Genomic DNA, 15,334 nt, shown 5'->3' with positions numbered 1-15,334 from the left:
TGAACGTCCGAATGAGAAACTAAAAAAATAGGCATTAGCTATATCGTGCTGGAAAACCCTGGCGAATCTGCATTGTTTTTCTCATTGGCCATGAGTATTACAAACTGAAGAAAACCAGGGTCAACAGTCAACTTTTAACGACAACACATGGAGTCATAGTCCAGATATTAATGGCTTGATTTGAGTAACTATTTGGTTCTTGTTTCTGACCTTCCCGTTTATAAAAGTAGCAATAATTTCAGCAGCCCTATGGAAAAACAAAATAAAACCACATGGGTTGCAGTGTCACCAAATGTTAAATATTTCACAAGTTGAACGCTTTCTGGCCAAGAACCACCTTATTTTATGGCCTCTTTCGAAGTCCGTAAAAGCAAAAATGGTGTCCAAAAAAACTAAACACCATTCAAATTCAGAACCGTTTATGCCTGATGGTTTAGCTCGAATTTCATCAAACTCAAAGTAATCTAATGAAAGTCGAGCGGTCCCTCGGGCAGCTCAAACTAGGCAACAATTTTCGCTTCAGGTATCGTGGGCTCAAAACCCCCAAACTTTTAGATGCCAAACATATCCACCAACCATAGAAGAACCAATCGGGGACGGATTTTGACGCTCATGGCCGGTTTCCTCGCCCAGCCGAGGCATAACCCTCCGACTCTAGTGCCAACCCCCAAAAAAACATTACCTGCAAAACCCATAGCTATCATTTATGATCAGCTTAAATCATGATTAGCCTTTAATTCGACGACGATTTTTTTTTCTTGCTATGAAACAGTTTGGGGGAGCTCTGAATTATGCCCATGACCCTGATTGGGGCTTCCACGATTCAACAACACTGAGAACTTGGAGAGCGATTGTTTTGGTACGGCAATTTGTTCATTGAGGAGTAGACGTGAGCTCCAGGATCACGCCCCAGTAGTAGTAAACCTCACTCCCCTTAATATCCATTAGAGAGGTAGAGGCCACGCCCATCCCTCCCCATGCATCGACTCACAGCCCGGAGCCCGGTCTGGCCGGGTGTGACTCAAGTGTGGTCACAGTTGATTGGCCGAGAACTCCAACCCTGCACCTGTCCCGCCTCCTGGTCGCCCACACGCCTCTTCAGCATCTCAACTAGTCCGTTACGTCAGTTGAGCGACAAAGATTGGGTTCAGAGCTTCTTATCCCAAGCGGTCAAGAAGTCGCCGTCGGTCAGTTCAGAGTCCATGGGCCATGGAGAAGGTGCTCAGCGGGCTCAGCGAAGGCACCGATTATTCCACGATTTGAACTTTGAGCCAGACAGACATGGACGGCACCACGACCGATTTTCGGATCGTTCCTCCCTGCACGACCAGTATAGCGGCTTTAGCGACAGTATGACTGAACCCGATTGGCGGAATATGGCCCGCCCACCGCCCAATTTCGATTTCTATCAACCGGCTGCCAGTGTGACCCATCGAAGTGCGGAGGAAATCCAGTCGTTTCGGCGCGAGAATCACATTCATGTGGTCCAAGGCCAAAGCCATGTGCCTCAACCCATCCTGCAATTTGATGAGGGTAATTTTTCCCCCGGCATTTTGAACGTCTTATCGCGACAAGACTTTAGCACACCTATGCCCATTCAGTCCCAGGGTTGGCCAATTGCCTTGGCTGGCCAGGATCTGGTAGCCATTGGCCAAACGGGCAGTGGTAAAACATTAGGTTACCTGTTACCCGCACTCATGCACATCCAGCATCAATCGCCCTTGGCCGCCCGAGACGGTCCCATTGCCTTAGTTATGGCGCCTACCCGGGAATTGGTCAATCAAATAGGCCAAGTGGCGCACGCCTATTGCAAAGGCTTGCAATTGCAAACCACGTGTTTGTTTGGCGGTGCTTCGCGCAGCCGGCAGTTGCGGGATTTAGACCGCGGGTGCCATTTGGTCGTGGCCACGCCGGGTCGTCTTCTTGATTTCCTGTCCAGCCATCAGACCAACCTAACCCGCACCTCTTATGTGGTATTGGATGAGGCTGACCGTATGTTGGATATGGGTTTTGAGCCGCAGATCCGCCAGATCCTAGATCAAGTGCCACCTGAACGTCAGATGCTCATGTGGTCCGCCACGTGGCCCCAAGGGGTGCAGGAATTGGCCACAGATTTCTTTCAGAGCGATGATCACATTCACCTCAACATAGGGTCGACCCAACTGCATGCGAATAAGAATATCACCCAAATTGTGGATGTGGTGACGAGTCAAGACAAGATGCCCAGCTTTATAGACTTCATGACCAATGCTCGTGAGCACGATCCTCATGCCCGCATTCTGGTCTTTGCAGACACCAAACGTGCCGTCGATATGCTTCAACGGATCCTTCAGAACAAAAGGATTCGCAGTCATGCCATTCACGGCGATAAGAGTCAGTCGGATCGCGATCGAGCCATTCAAGACTTTCGGTCGGGGCGAATTTCCACCTTGATCGCCACCAATGTGGCGGCTCGAGGTTTGGATGTGGATGATGTCAAGTGCGTGTTTAACTTTGATCTTCCGACCTCCATTGAGGATTATGTGCACAGAATTGGCCGGACTGGCCGCAGAGACCGAAGTGGTGTGTCATACACATTGGTGACCTCCGACAACATCAACCAAGTGGACGAGCTCATCCAGGTGCTCAAGGAAGCCGACCAAAAAGTGAATCCAGATCTGATTGAGTTGAGTCACCTTAAAAAACAAGGCCGAGGATTGGGGAAGAAATCATTCCGAAAAAGCGACGGCTATTCCAAGCCCCGGGGGCGAAAACGTTACTGAATGTATCCTCAATTGTATGTCTTGTCCAGGGCCCTCAAATTTGGGCTTCTTACTTCGAGGACTTCTTTCAAGGATTGCACTGAATCTTGAATGTCAAGGAATAAATGTCGAAATTTGAACTTGCGCTACCTTCAATTCGATCGTGTACAACTCATAGTTCTTGTTGAATTCTGAATGGTAGATGGCGATAAAGGGTGTTAGGGGGTAATTGAAAAAAAAGTTCATCAAAATGCCATTTCAGGGAAAAAGTGTATTTTGGCGTAAACATGAAGGCGACGATCAGAAGATGGGCACCCTGAACCGAGCAGGTTGACGGGAACTAGGAAAGAACTAGTGAACTGAAATAGAAAGGCTTATCACGTGGTGTCATCACTAGAAATTCACATATTTTTCTGCAATGTTTGACATTAGGACAAGTTTTCAATTGATACAAATGTCATAGTAAGCAATTGACTTTCTTCTGGTGCTGAGGTGCTGATGGTGCTGAGCGTACTTTTGTTCACCAAATAATTTTGGGTCGGATCAAGCTCATGACGGTAAATGTAGCTCAACTGATTTTTGTAGGCTTTCCCAAAATGAATTTGATGTATTCAATCCGCTGTTAGATCAAATATTGTTTTAAGTTTCATTGGTAACAGCTAGACAAATCATAATAATTCATTTTGATTATGTCGGGCATTACATTTTTTGCAACGGTTAGTAAGGTCAGTAAAAGTCGAAACCAAAACAAACTGCCACAAGGTTCAGGGTGAGGATTTATTCCTTCATGTGACCATGCTGCACAGAAGTAAATAAAAAGGTGCCAAACAAGGATGAGAGACAAGTCAAAAAGGAAGCAGATAAGGACCCAAATGACAAAAAGAGCAAACAATGTCCTAAAATGAGGAAAACTGAGAAGAAAAAAGGGAAAAATGGCTAAAAAAGTGAAGAAAAAAATGGAAATTTGTAGCTGTTTTTATCGAGGTCTAATGATCAAGCATGTAGAAGAGGTTCGTAATAGTGACCTCATTCTCATGAAGTAGTCAAATGGCCCAATGGTGTGGTCGTCACGGCTCAATCTCACAGAGGCGAAACAGAGGTCTATTGATGACTGAAACATCAGTCAGCACTCGAGAACTCTGATATAGTCCAATGCAAACGGGGTTATATCGAACTAAATGGAAACTTGCAGACGAGTCTTAAAATGGTTTTTCGTAAGGATCCCGATATTTCTGTATTGGCATCATTGGTATCCTGAAACATTCAAGCACCGATTAATATAAGTGACTCCACCCCGTGCCAGCCCCTAGAGACCCCTACAACACAAACCGACTCTGAATGTAGATTTTGTTGATTTTACATTAAAGTATGATTTGGAGCGGGTAAGTGCTGGATGGCCATGTTAGACCGGTCGGGAAACAAGCCCTGGACCACCAAGAATGAAATAGTTGTTAAGGTTTAAGATTCGGGCATGGCTTTGCTAAATAAAATTTTCAAAAACTTCGATTCAAATTTTAACTTTTTTTTATGAACAGCCACGGAACTCGTCACCAACATTGAAATTGTGCCCCATAATGTCCTGATTTCAAAAGGTATCCTCATATGTCTCGGCATTACTTTTTTGGCAAGATATGGCCTGGGCTTCCCGTGTAATGTTATCTTCTACATACGTTGATTTCTGGACAAATCATTAGCTAAGAAATAACCTTATTGTTTGTTACACAGTTTTTGATGCATCACTTACTGTAATGCAGTGACTGAGTGATTAAATTTTGCTAGTTAAAATACTTTTAATAAAGTGCAAAATATTTATTCTTGAAATACTTGCCTGGACAAAACCTCAATACCAAATGTAGACTGGATTTGAAGCTAGAATTCCTAATTACTACAATGAGGCAACTGTCTTTCTTAAAACCAGTATAATTTCTCAAGCATTTTCGACTCACAATTAGCATGTTTTGGCATTGAATTCGTTTATGAATAGGTAACTGCTCCAAGTATCATCATACGTAGAAGTCTGCCAACTCAAATTTGTTGGTGGATCAAATATTATATACAAATTGAAAGGTAATAAATAGACGAATTACAACCTTTCATTTTAAAAATACTGGAGATTACATTCCCTGTAGCGCTTAAAAAAGCCAGTGAAAAAACATACCAAAAAAAATAAAAAAAAAGATAATGGAGGTAAAGAGTTGACCCGAAGGCCATTGAGCGCAATTTCATTTCGTTCAGGGCCATTTTACTTACATGATGAGACGGGTGAGACGAGAGGAGAGGGGACGACCGCATCCAAGAATCCAGCGAATGTCTATCGGAACTTTATACGGGTACGGATGATGTGATGGCTAGCTTTGCTGGCCGGGTGAGTAGGAGGAAGTGATGTGGGGCGAGCATGAGCAGGCTTGCCGCAGTTTACCCCTATCATGAGGGGCCATTGTAATGCACTGAAGGTCGGAAAAATGACTAGTTTCACCGTTGAGGGTAAATTTCAGATGGTTTTCAGAGCTAGTTTCTCTTACAGTAGTAACTATTCAAGTTAACTTGTAATGTCTAGCTTTGCTGCTCGACAACTCGACAAGTTATTTTACCGAGGTATAGACTAATCACCATTGTCGCGAGGTTAACTTCCCGCGGATGAGCTATCAACTCGAAATAAGAATTCCAACTCTTTCAAGAGCATTTTTTGATACGACTGTTCACTGTCAGCGAACGTATTTGATTCTCTCTCTTTCTTTTAAATGCTAATAATTACACTGGCATTGGTTTCAGATTAGACTAATCACCATTGTCGCGAGGTTAACTTCCCGCGGATGAGCTATCAACTCGAAATAAGAATTCCAACTCTTTCAAGAGCATTTTTTGATACGACTGTTCACTGTCAGCGAACGTATTTGATTCTCTCTCTTTCTTTTAAATGCTAATAATTACACTGGCATTGGTTTCAGATGTGATTAATTGCAATTTGTATGATACGATTTTGAAATGCAGTTCCTTACAATTATTTTCGAATTGTGATTCCATCACGATCCATATGGTATTAGGGGCGAAGTGAAGGATACTATTGATTGATTTTATTTCAGGAATGATTTGTTCAAGAACTGACAATAGCAAATAAGCAAATATTTTCTATACCCATTGCACATATATTCTTGAGCATATATTCCTCAGGTACTGGATAAGCGAAAGCTTGCTTTCACCAGGATAGCAATAATTTGCTATATTGTCGAATGATAAAAGAAATGAAGCAAGATATCTATCGACAACAGAATGGAAGAGAAAGTTTCGTTCCGGTTTTGAGCTTCACCCATTGTTGCTGATTAGGAACATAGAGCTCTGCTGGGATTGAATCGAGGATTTGGTTCACCGGAGATAACTGCCTTTGAGTGTGGTTGGCGTGATGATTGTTGTTTACCGTTCCGTTTTCTGCCATGCAAAAAAAAAACATCAGGTCAAAGAAAGGATTTGGAATAGCAATTCGCTTTTTTATCCGCATTCTTTTATAGCAACCAGTAAACGGAGGCTTCCATTTGAACTTGAATACTTTTTCAAACATCCTTCTCACTTTTGAGAGAAGCTCAGATTGAGGGGAGATCAAAGTTGAATTTTGTAGAGCTTGATAAATTCTTACCAGATATGGGAGTCACTCTATTCTTGGTCGATTTAACATCAACAACTTCTCCTGGTTTCGATTGGAGGAGTTTCGCCACGCCTTCACATTGTCGGATGGAATCGAGGAGAAGCACATATCGCCGAGAATCCTCTTTCAGGTAAGGATTGGCCACAATCCAAGTTCTCAGGCCTTGAAAGTCGAGACTTATTTGATGTGCTCCGCAATCACTGAAACCGAACAACGTGAAGTTTAGTGATCATGTCTATAAATCAGGCACTAATTTTGAAATCCACCTAAACTTGATTCGACTGGATTTGATGTGTTCTAGCCAAGCTTCGCAAAAGGATTTCACCGTGAGTCGAGCAATCGTTTGCTGGATCTCAATTTTCATAAACTCTAAGGATTTAAAGACTGGTGATAGAACGCGTTCTGAAATGGAATTGATGGTATGAGTGTTTAAAAAGAAAACACTAAGCTAACATTAAGCTCATACCAATGAAATTATTGACATAGTTGGAAGACTTGTTGGCCAAGGGTCCAGTTTGTCGCCAATGTCTCTCCGAAGGGAAAATATTTTGCAGGGTGGCCAATGAGTATGTCCTGCACACTTCAGACAACCTTCCTTGATTCTCCTTTGGAAGTGCCTAAGAGATAGAATAATACATAAAACCCGTTCGCAAACATCTAACTTACATGTCCTCGTTACTCGAATAGAGCTTTGGCACTCGTGGATCTCATCGCAAACAAGTTTTTGAACGTGGGTAAAGAGCTGGATGTTGATCGACCTCGTGTGGGCATTTCTCTCATGCGATTCCATCTGTAACAAAATAGGCTATGTTCCTAGGTTTCTGTTCAAGCGATGTACTCGAATAATTACCTGAAGAATCCCAAAGCAGTCTTCCATGTTCAGTAAATCACATTGGGTGATCAAAAGGAAATCCTGGACCTGCCAAGTGTGAAGAGTGGAGTGTGCCCGAGAATTGGCCCAATTCCGCAAACAAAATAGGGTGGCCGAAAGCCTCCTCAACACGCTAATCTCTTCTTGGAACGGGAATTCCTCGGGATCGAATGAACCATGTTCCACAAAGTCTCGAATCATGTCAGGGTGCGTTCGGTTGTTCAAGCGAACAATTGACTGAAAAGAAAAAGATTCTTATCGCGGCAACTTAAAATAATAATTACAGTTAGGAAGCTCTTGATCCATTGCTCGTAGACTTGTGCAAATCAGCTTCGAAATGTAGTTGATTGCAATTATATTTTATATTTAGCTTGACATCCATTGTTCGCAAGCTTATATTAGAGAGTCTTTTAAACGTGACTGATTAGAATTACATTGGTTTTCAATGCATTTTATCAAAACCACTCGGTTTTCAAATATGATTAAGAATCAGAATTCACTTACCAGCCAATTTGGAATTTTTTTTTCCCTTTGACAAGTATGTGAACAATATTGGGACATGGAAGCCGAAAAGGAAGATCACATCACCATCAAATTTTGAGACGTCACTCGTACCTTTGAGGCTTAATAGTTCTTGGCCAAGGGCTTAAATTGAGTTCTGATTCATTAAAGGAATGGCTCATGTAGCATTAAAATCAAGTACCCTGTCACAGTTTTACTTATTAACATGCCTAAAATATATTTTTTAGCCGAAAAAAGCTATGTTTGGGCTTCATTTTCCTACGTTTGAATATTCTACTTTTTCAGAAGACTTTTTGACACCCCAGAAAAGTGTTTTGTCTAATATTGCGCACTGTTTTTCGTTTTTTAAAATCTCTATTGTATTGAAAAGTACCCCGGTGACCTCCCAAAATTTGTGGTGGCATCATCAGACAGCTGTTACTTAAATGAGTCATATTGAAAAAAATAAGGTCAAGTCATGAAGAGTAGTATAAATCCAGATCCAACTAATGAATTTACATAAAGGTTGCTAAGAATGGAGGATCAAAATGTATGCAAAATTTGCATTTGAAATGTCGAAACTAAATTGGCTAAGCAATGATTTATCAAATCTCTTACGGGGACCCCATCTAGCAAACAAGTATTCTGTATAATACTGGTCAGAGGTTTCAAATAAAATTTTCACATTTCTTGCTTTTTTTATCAGGAACTCATTCGGCATATTCATAATTCTTTGGAAAGAAATACCCAAACTCATCTTGGTATATTTCTGGCTCCCGAAATCATAAGGAACAGCTTTGGTTCGAATGATTTATGGAATCTCAACTCAGATGAAAAATCTTCAGACCTAAAAAGCGAAACCCCATGACGAGGAACTCTGTATGAAATATCTGGTATGATTTGTTAAGTACTAGCGTATATAGAGTTCCGGATAACTAATTAGCGGGTCAACATATGACATCTGTAACACAATGAGAGCCGCAAGGCCACTCAAGGTGGAGTGAGTAGAGTTGTTCACATCGTACTGGTTTTGTATTTCACATACAACGGTATTTATACGCGAGTGGAGCTAACGCAGTAGCTCGAATTAGCATCTCGCTACACATCCTAATTTGTATTCAAGTACCAACTAACTATGACCTTTTTGAATATCATGGCTTTTAAAATTCTCTAGGCCATGAAATTTTCTATTCATTGCTCGAAAAAAAGTAGAGTTAAAGTTGTTCTTTATGACCAATCCTCAAAAAAGTTTACAAAATCAAATGAATCTAATTCTTTGTCGTGCAAACTTTTTTTCTGGAAGCATTCGAATTTGAAGATAAATGATATCTGAGCATGTCCTCAAGATGGGTGCGTTAAAATTTTGCATCTGGCAATTTTGTGCAATAACGAACACCATTCAAAGGCTTGGAAGAAACTTTTTAGGGCCCTTAACAATGACAAAAAAGATACTTTGAACCATGAAGTATATTTATTAATGGCAAAAAAACCTTTGTTATTAACAACAGGTAAGTGTATTTAAGTGCAACAAAAAGGAACATGAAAAGACTTAATTACATGTTTTGTGTATAATTTTCAACCAAAGACTAACATATCAACGCATTTCAGCCTTTTCCAAATAGTTGAAACGAACAAATGTTATTGTCGATTTGTTTTAACTCACTAGGTTTAACACTAGGTTCGCCTTAGTTTTGCTCAAGGAGGCCAGACTTGGAGTAAAAACAGCTATAATTCATGACGTCTTCATCGTCTTTTTTGGCAGAATTTGTGACTTAATCACTTCTTTTAAATCTTTGACAAGAGCCAAGGTAGACAAACGCCAAAATATGTTTAGGTATTTCATCTTTGAATTTTTTTAGGCAACGGCCTTTCAAGTAAGATATTGTCAATCTGTCGATCAAATTTACAGAGTTAAATTGAATAATCCTTTAGGAATAACATTCAAAATAAGATAATGAGGTATGTTTTTGAGCATTTGAAGAACACACGAAAAAAAATCATTCAAACAGACCTGTCCCTTCCGCATGGATTGAATGGTTGTTGTATCAAATACAAGCCATGCGTGGGATGAAGGTTTTTCCAGAAATCACTTCAATCGCATCCAATAGTTACCAGAATAATCCTCGTCAATGAGTCTTCGTACGTCTCAATAGCTTAGTTAAATCGCTTAAGAGCTACTCGAAAATATCTATTTCATCGAGCCCAATCAACAACAACAACAAAAAAAGAACATTATCATCATCAGTCAATGGCTTGCTTGGTAACTAACCAAGCTATGATCATGAAAGTACGGTATTTTCAAATGAAAGTCAACCGTCTTGCATTTTCTATGGTAAATTCAGTCATTGGCATTTTAGCAAGTTGGATGGAGCTTTTTGTGGTTCTTACCTTCAGTGTATCGTAGAAGAGTTTCCCAGTTTTGGAAACCAGGGTTCCACTTCTTGTCGTAGGAACGGTCAAGGCCACAGTCTTGCTTCTGGAGGACTCCGATAGACAACCCATAAATTGCATGTCCCAAGAGGCGGATATACAATGAAGGTTAAGGCTCTCTACCAGAAGGTGAATGCAAGGGAAGACAATGGGTGGATAACCATCTAGAAATGCAGGAATAGCACACATTCAAAAGTAGAGGTTAGAGCCAATTTTTAAAGCCCCTAATCTCCTTTATTTGTTTTTTGGTATGCAATGTAAACTATCAATGCCTCTTTATTTGTTTTACCTCCAAATTTGGCGTAGAGGTTATCCTGGAGAAGATTGGAAAGACCAAGACAGATTCTGACATCCTGGAGACCAAATGGAACGTAGATGATATCTTGAATGTCCGACCACAGGAGAATCTTTTCAGCCAGGGACCCAACTGAGGTCCACAGAAGGTCGTGATAGTATTCTGACATTTTCACTCGCGCAGTCCGATGGATGCGCTCACCCATGATTCCCTCACCCGCTTTGGCAAATTTGAGCACATTTTTCCCTAGCAGGCCAGGAACCTAGAACACAACTCAGTTGGGTTAAATTAGAAATGACCTACTAACCAAAAGCAAGATTAGCATTTGTTGCCAAAGCTTTGTTTCACTTAATTACATATGAGTATGATTCCTGACTTAAAACCTTGAAACATTTCAAGTGAGACCGGCATATTTTAATGTTGCAGGAAACGAACAGGATCTCTTTCAAACTAAACATCAGCTCATTCAAGTATAAATTAATCTATCTTTACGTTCTTGGCCCAATCGGTGTCAGTCAGGCTACGATTGGGAATTTTGTACTGGACAGCTTCATTAATAAAGCGTACAAAAGCCCCGAGGGCCCTGTGGAACACACGGCCAGAGCAACTAATATGAAAAGTTGAGATGATGTCGCTTTTTGTCAAAAAGAGGCAGTAATGTTGTTGCAATGAAAACCGGCGCTATTAAAGGGGACAAAAGGGAAAAGTCATTTGTTATTGCATTTGTGTTCGCTACGTCTTCCTTGTTTCTCTTTGGCTTTCGATTGCATTTTCTGCCTCCATAGCTCGTTGTCCATTTATTCGCTCTTCTTCTCACTCTTTTGTTCGAACTGCTTGTCCTCGGCAACAAAATTTGCTAAGCTTAGTCCAAGACTCTAATGGTAAACAACTTATATTTCATGCATTTGTTTGAACTCAATGGCTAGATTGTGTTTATCGCAGTTTCCTAGTACGAAAGAGGTCCCAGGTTCGATTCTCCTCCCCGACCCTTCTCGAGGAAACTTGAGGCTAAATCCGCACCTAGAGACAGAAAAACCAATCTGATTCCTGGAAATGAAACTCACTGTAGGAAAAAATCGGACGACGAAGTGACCTCTAACTATTTCTCCCACCAGCCAATCAAAAAAAAAACTGTGCTCAATATATAACTATTGCTGGTTAAGTTTTGGTGTCAAAATCCGGATATTGTGTCTATTTTGACAATCCATCAATTATCAAAAGTACACGAGACAAAAGTTATTTATTGTATATCGATGTAAAATAAGAGGAAATATGAATATCAATGTTGCTCCCAAGTTTGGTCATTTCATGATTCAATGGTTTTAAGTCATTCTCTTGGAAGAATCGCTGGGATGGCAATTTCAACTAGAAAAAATCTTGTACTATACTTGCTATCATCTTTTTCATCCACAAGAATAATCCAAAACACAATGAAGAACAAAAATGAACCCTCTGGCGTCTACTATATCAGTTGAGCCTTATTGTTCCTTTTTGAATAAGCTTCCAAAATTAACGGTTAAGTCCTTGGTTTTGACAAAGTGTCAGGCCCAGGAAATTTGGAGCTCGAAAAGTTTTGTGAATGAATAAACGTCGGTGCGTGATTACTGATCAAGTTAGACCACAGTGTTCCATTTTCCTGCTTTTTCCTCTTCATTCTTGTCTTAATAAGGTCATGGACTTCGGTATTCTATGTAGATACTCATAATAACGTACAAAAAAGTAAGGAAATATCCAACAAGACAATGAACAACGAAAATTGCAATAAAACGTACACCTATTTTTTCTAAACCTGACTCCGAATTATGTCATTTTTTTGAACAGATGGGGGTTGTAGCCTCTGAAGTGACTCCTCAGACCTCAAAGTTCCAATTCATTATGTGTTGCAATTCAGTTGCTAGCTTTCCCATGGTTTATTATTACTCGAGTTTGCATGCTCATGTAAGGGCAATGCGACTAAAACTGTGTTCTACCGTTTGAATCCTAAGCGATCTTCTGCAAACAGTTTTGATCCCTACCCCAATTTTCGGTCAAAATTTTCTGGATGCCTTACCCCGAAATAATAGGACGATCCTGTGACGAAACTCTATGCCTCTGCCTCTGGTTCAAAATGAAGGACACTAACAAGGTAGTTTCTTAAAAGGCTCCTTTGATAAGCAAAGTGAAACATTTTATCTACTTTTGATACGAAATCGGCTTCATGAATTGACGCTTCAGAATTATGTTTAGGTTATTCTCAATACTTTGGGATAGGAGGAAAACAGATCTATCTCCTTGGACTAACTAAAGAGTTGAATTTGGCAATGGTTGATTGAATAATGGATGCACACAAACATCAATTGGACCCTTCAATGCTTCAACCTGGGAACTGATATCTTACTCTAATTGGTCCTATTGCCCAAATGTTCAGATATGGCAAGCCATCCCCGTGTTGGCTTTTACGAAAAGAAATAACGATTGACCTATCAAAGGTGGTTAAAAGTACTACTTGCCTTATTGAAGGACTAATGAGCGATATGGTCATTTTGCCAAGGCGGAAATAATCCTTTTTGTTTTAGGCACCCATGTTTCAAAAACAATGCGACGGAATCTGGCCAGTAAATCATTGTAATTGGCTATGGTTGTTGCTAATTGGCTGTCACTCTTTTTCTGTCTTAAAGAAGAGCTAAAATATGATATAAGGGCTTCCGCAGTCTTGGAAAATAAGTGAAGGCTAGACAAAATGTCTCAAAACATTTTTCAAGATGACCTTGTGGAAGATTTATGACTTTTTGATTATGATTTATGATTAAGATTTAAGATCTAACCAGTTGTAGTTAGATAATACTTCAAAATCATTGGGCGAAAGTAACTTTGTTTTCGTCAGTCAGCAAAAAAGGGGCCAGGGGATCAGGAAGTTCGTCGTGATCTTTTATAAAAGCTGAACGTAGACCGGTAAATTTTTGAAATGGAAGTTACTGAATCAAAGCCAAGATCGACAGCATAGTAACAAGTTCCGTCAATATGAATGTCTGGTAATTTGGGCAAATCACTCATCAGTCATCAATCAGTAAGCCCGTACTTCCCCAGACCTTTTAAATTGGAAAACTTTGCTAATTTTCTACATTTTCTTCTATCCTTAAGCCAAAGGAAAACACTTTATGGCTTGCAGTAATTTTGACCGCTTCAAAGTGAACTTGCACAAAAAACGTGACCACTGAGAGCTTAAAATGTTTCTAAACACGGAACTGGTCCATTTCTTACCTGGGCTAAAGTTTGAAAGAAGTGGCCGAGGAAGTTCTCCTCGTGCGACACAAAGTCTTCAATGATTTGAAAGTGGTTTTGATGACCACCGTTTTGGCTATGATAATCTGAGGTGGGTGAGTCCCCATTGAGGAGATTATTATTCCGATTTTTCCGCTTGTTCCCATTTCCATCCTTATTCTTGGCCCCATGCACGGCCATCTGTAGAACGGGTGGGATATCTAAGCTCGGATCCGCCTTTTCCGTCGTCGAAGATTGCTGAGGCACGTTCAACCAGCTCACATCATTAGAGGCCATTTCCAGTTGACGTTTGTCCAAACCCATCACAATGCTTCGCGTCACTTCCGTGGCCGCAAACCAAGACCTTTGGGAGGCCACTGTTTGCAGGATTTTGCTCGTGGTGAACTGCTTCAAGTGCATTGGATACGAGGGGAAGAAGTTCTCATGGATGTGAGCATCTTTATTGAAATGGGAGTGAATCAGGGTGTTCTTCAAGGGGGATTCACCAAAGTCCATTCCGTTATCGACTAACAACTTATTGAAGTTGTCGGCACTTTGAAGGACGTAGAGCCAATCCGAACCCGCTTGGGCCATGTCGACTTGTCGAGCTGACACCAGATTCAGCATAGAGAGCACGTATTGCTGGAGGAGATACAGAAGCGTCAGTTTTTGTCGCTCCAGGCTAGTCACGATGTATCTCACACGAAAGAAGTAGGTCTTCCGGCAGGACTTCTCATCCCGCGCGATGTCAAAGAAGCTCAATTCGAGATCATTGATCTTGCTCAAGGAGCCCTGGACACTCTCCATGAAAGGCTCAATGTCATGGAGAGCCTTGAGCTTGCCTACATTGGTGGGCGACAAAAGTGCCTCCTGGCGGCTTTTTGTATTGATGAGGTCGAGTAATCCGGACTCGAGTTTGGAGACGGTCTTCTGCACTTGAACGAGAAACTTCTTTGACTCCTTGTACAGTTCCAGACAGTCGGCATTGGCTCCTCCGGATGACGGCATGATGCCGGACAGGAGCCGGAGAAGTGATTCCGTGGAAGTGAAATTATGGCCTCAAATCCATGACTGCATGCATGACATTAAGAGAAACCAGCAGTTCAAATGGCTCGTTGTTCCATTTGCCACAGTACACCAGTGTCACTTTCTGTTGTTACGATCTTTTCTCTCGACTTGGTTTTCCAAGTGTTAAGGTGTGATCAATCACCGAATGGTCCAAGCCAAACCCCCTTGGGAGCCCAATGCACATTCCATTTGGAATCCTCTTCACCTAGCTCGCAATGCGTTCGTTTGGATCCTGGGCCCCTTCAAAGAAGGAAGGAAAGAAGGAAGGAAGGACGGAACAACAACCAACCAGCACCTGATTGTCTTGGCACTTGGAACACAAGCACTGTGTGGCCAAGTTTCCCTTTATCAATTGGCCAGACAAGTACATAGTGTACTACCACCACCACCCGTGTGCCACTACGAAAAGGGAGGGAGAGAGTGGTTGACTGTAGCAGGGTACGCTGTGTGGTAATTGTAGGTTTTTAGTTCCTTGTTCCCCTTGGAAGTTGGAAGTCAGTCAGTCAGCCAGTTAGTCAAGAGAAGGAGGCAAGTCACCCGAAAACCGC

The 15,334-nt window shown here is 41.3% G+C and overlaps 2 protein-coding genes across 2 annotated transcripts; one reads left to right on the top strand and one right to left on the bottom strand.

Moving 5' to 3' along the window:
• Positions 1 to 653: 653 nt before the first annotated feature.
• On the top strand, positions 654 to 2,881 carry LOC131880735 (uncharacterized). Its single transcript, XM_059227427.1, has one exon. The coding sequence runs from the start codon at positions 978 to 980 to the stop codon at positions 2,760 to 2,762; it is 1,785 nt and encodes a 594-aa protein (XP_059083410.1). The 5' UTR covers positions 654 to 977; the 3' UTR covers positions 2,763 to 2,881.
• A 2,911-nt stretch (positions 2,882 to 5,792) lies between these two features.
• LOC131881429 (uncharacterized) lies at positions 5,793 to 15,058 on the bottom strand (the record flags this gene model as incomplete). Its single annotated transcript, XM_059228283.1, is given in 9 exon segments — positions 5,793 to 6,167; positions 6,373 to 6,581; positions 6,648 to 6,783; positions 6,848 to 6,998; positions 7,061 to 7,171; positions 7,232 to 7,489; positions 10,142 to 10,347; positions 10,473 to 10,740; positions 13,719 to 15,058. Coding segments are annotated over 9 exon segments (2,517 nt in total). The 3' UTR covers positions 5,793 to 5,997.
• Between the last annotated feature and the right edge of the window lie 276 nt (positions 15,059 to 15,334).

The sequence above is a fragment of the Tigriopus californicus genome, chromosome 5 (genome assembly GCF_007210705.1).
Source record: "Tigriopus californicus strain San Diego chromosome 5, Tcal_SD_v2.1, whole genome shotgun sequence".
Taxonomy (NCBI): domain Eukaryota; kingdom Metazoa; phylum Arthropoda; class Copepoda; order Harpacticoida; family Harpacticidae; genus Tigriopus; species Tigriopus californicus.
Note: the sequence above shows the minus strand (reverse complement) of the source record. Positions and strands in the feature narration are given on the sequence as shown.

Bases quoted from the DNA above. Each gene is read 5' to 3' on its own strand.
- LOC131880735 (XM_059227427.1), top strand. From the start codon at position 978: ATGCATCGACTCACAGCCCGGAGCCCGGTCTGGCCGGGTGTGACTCAA.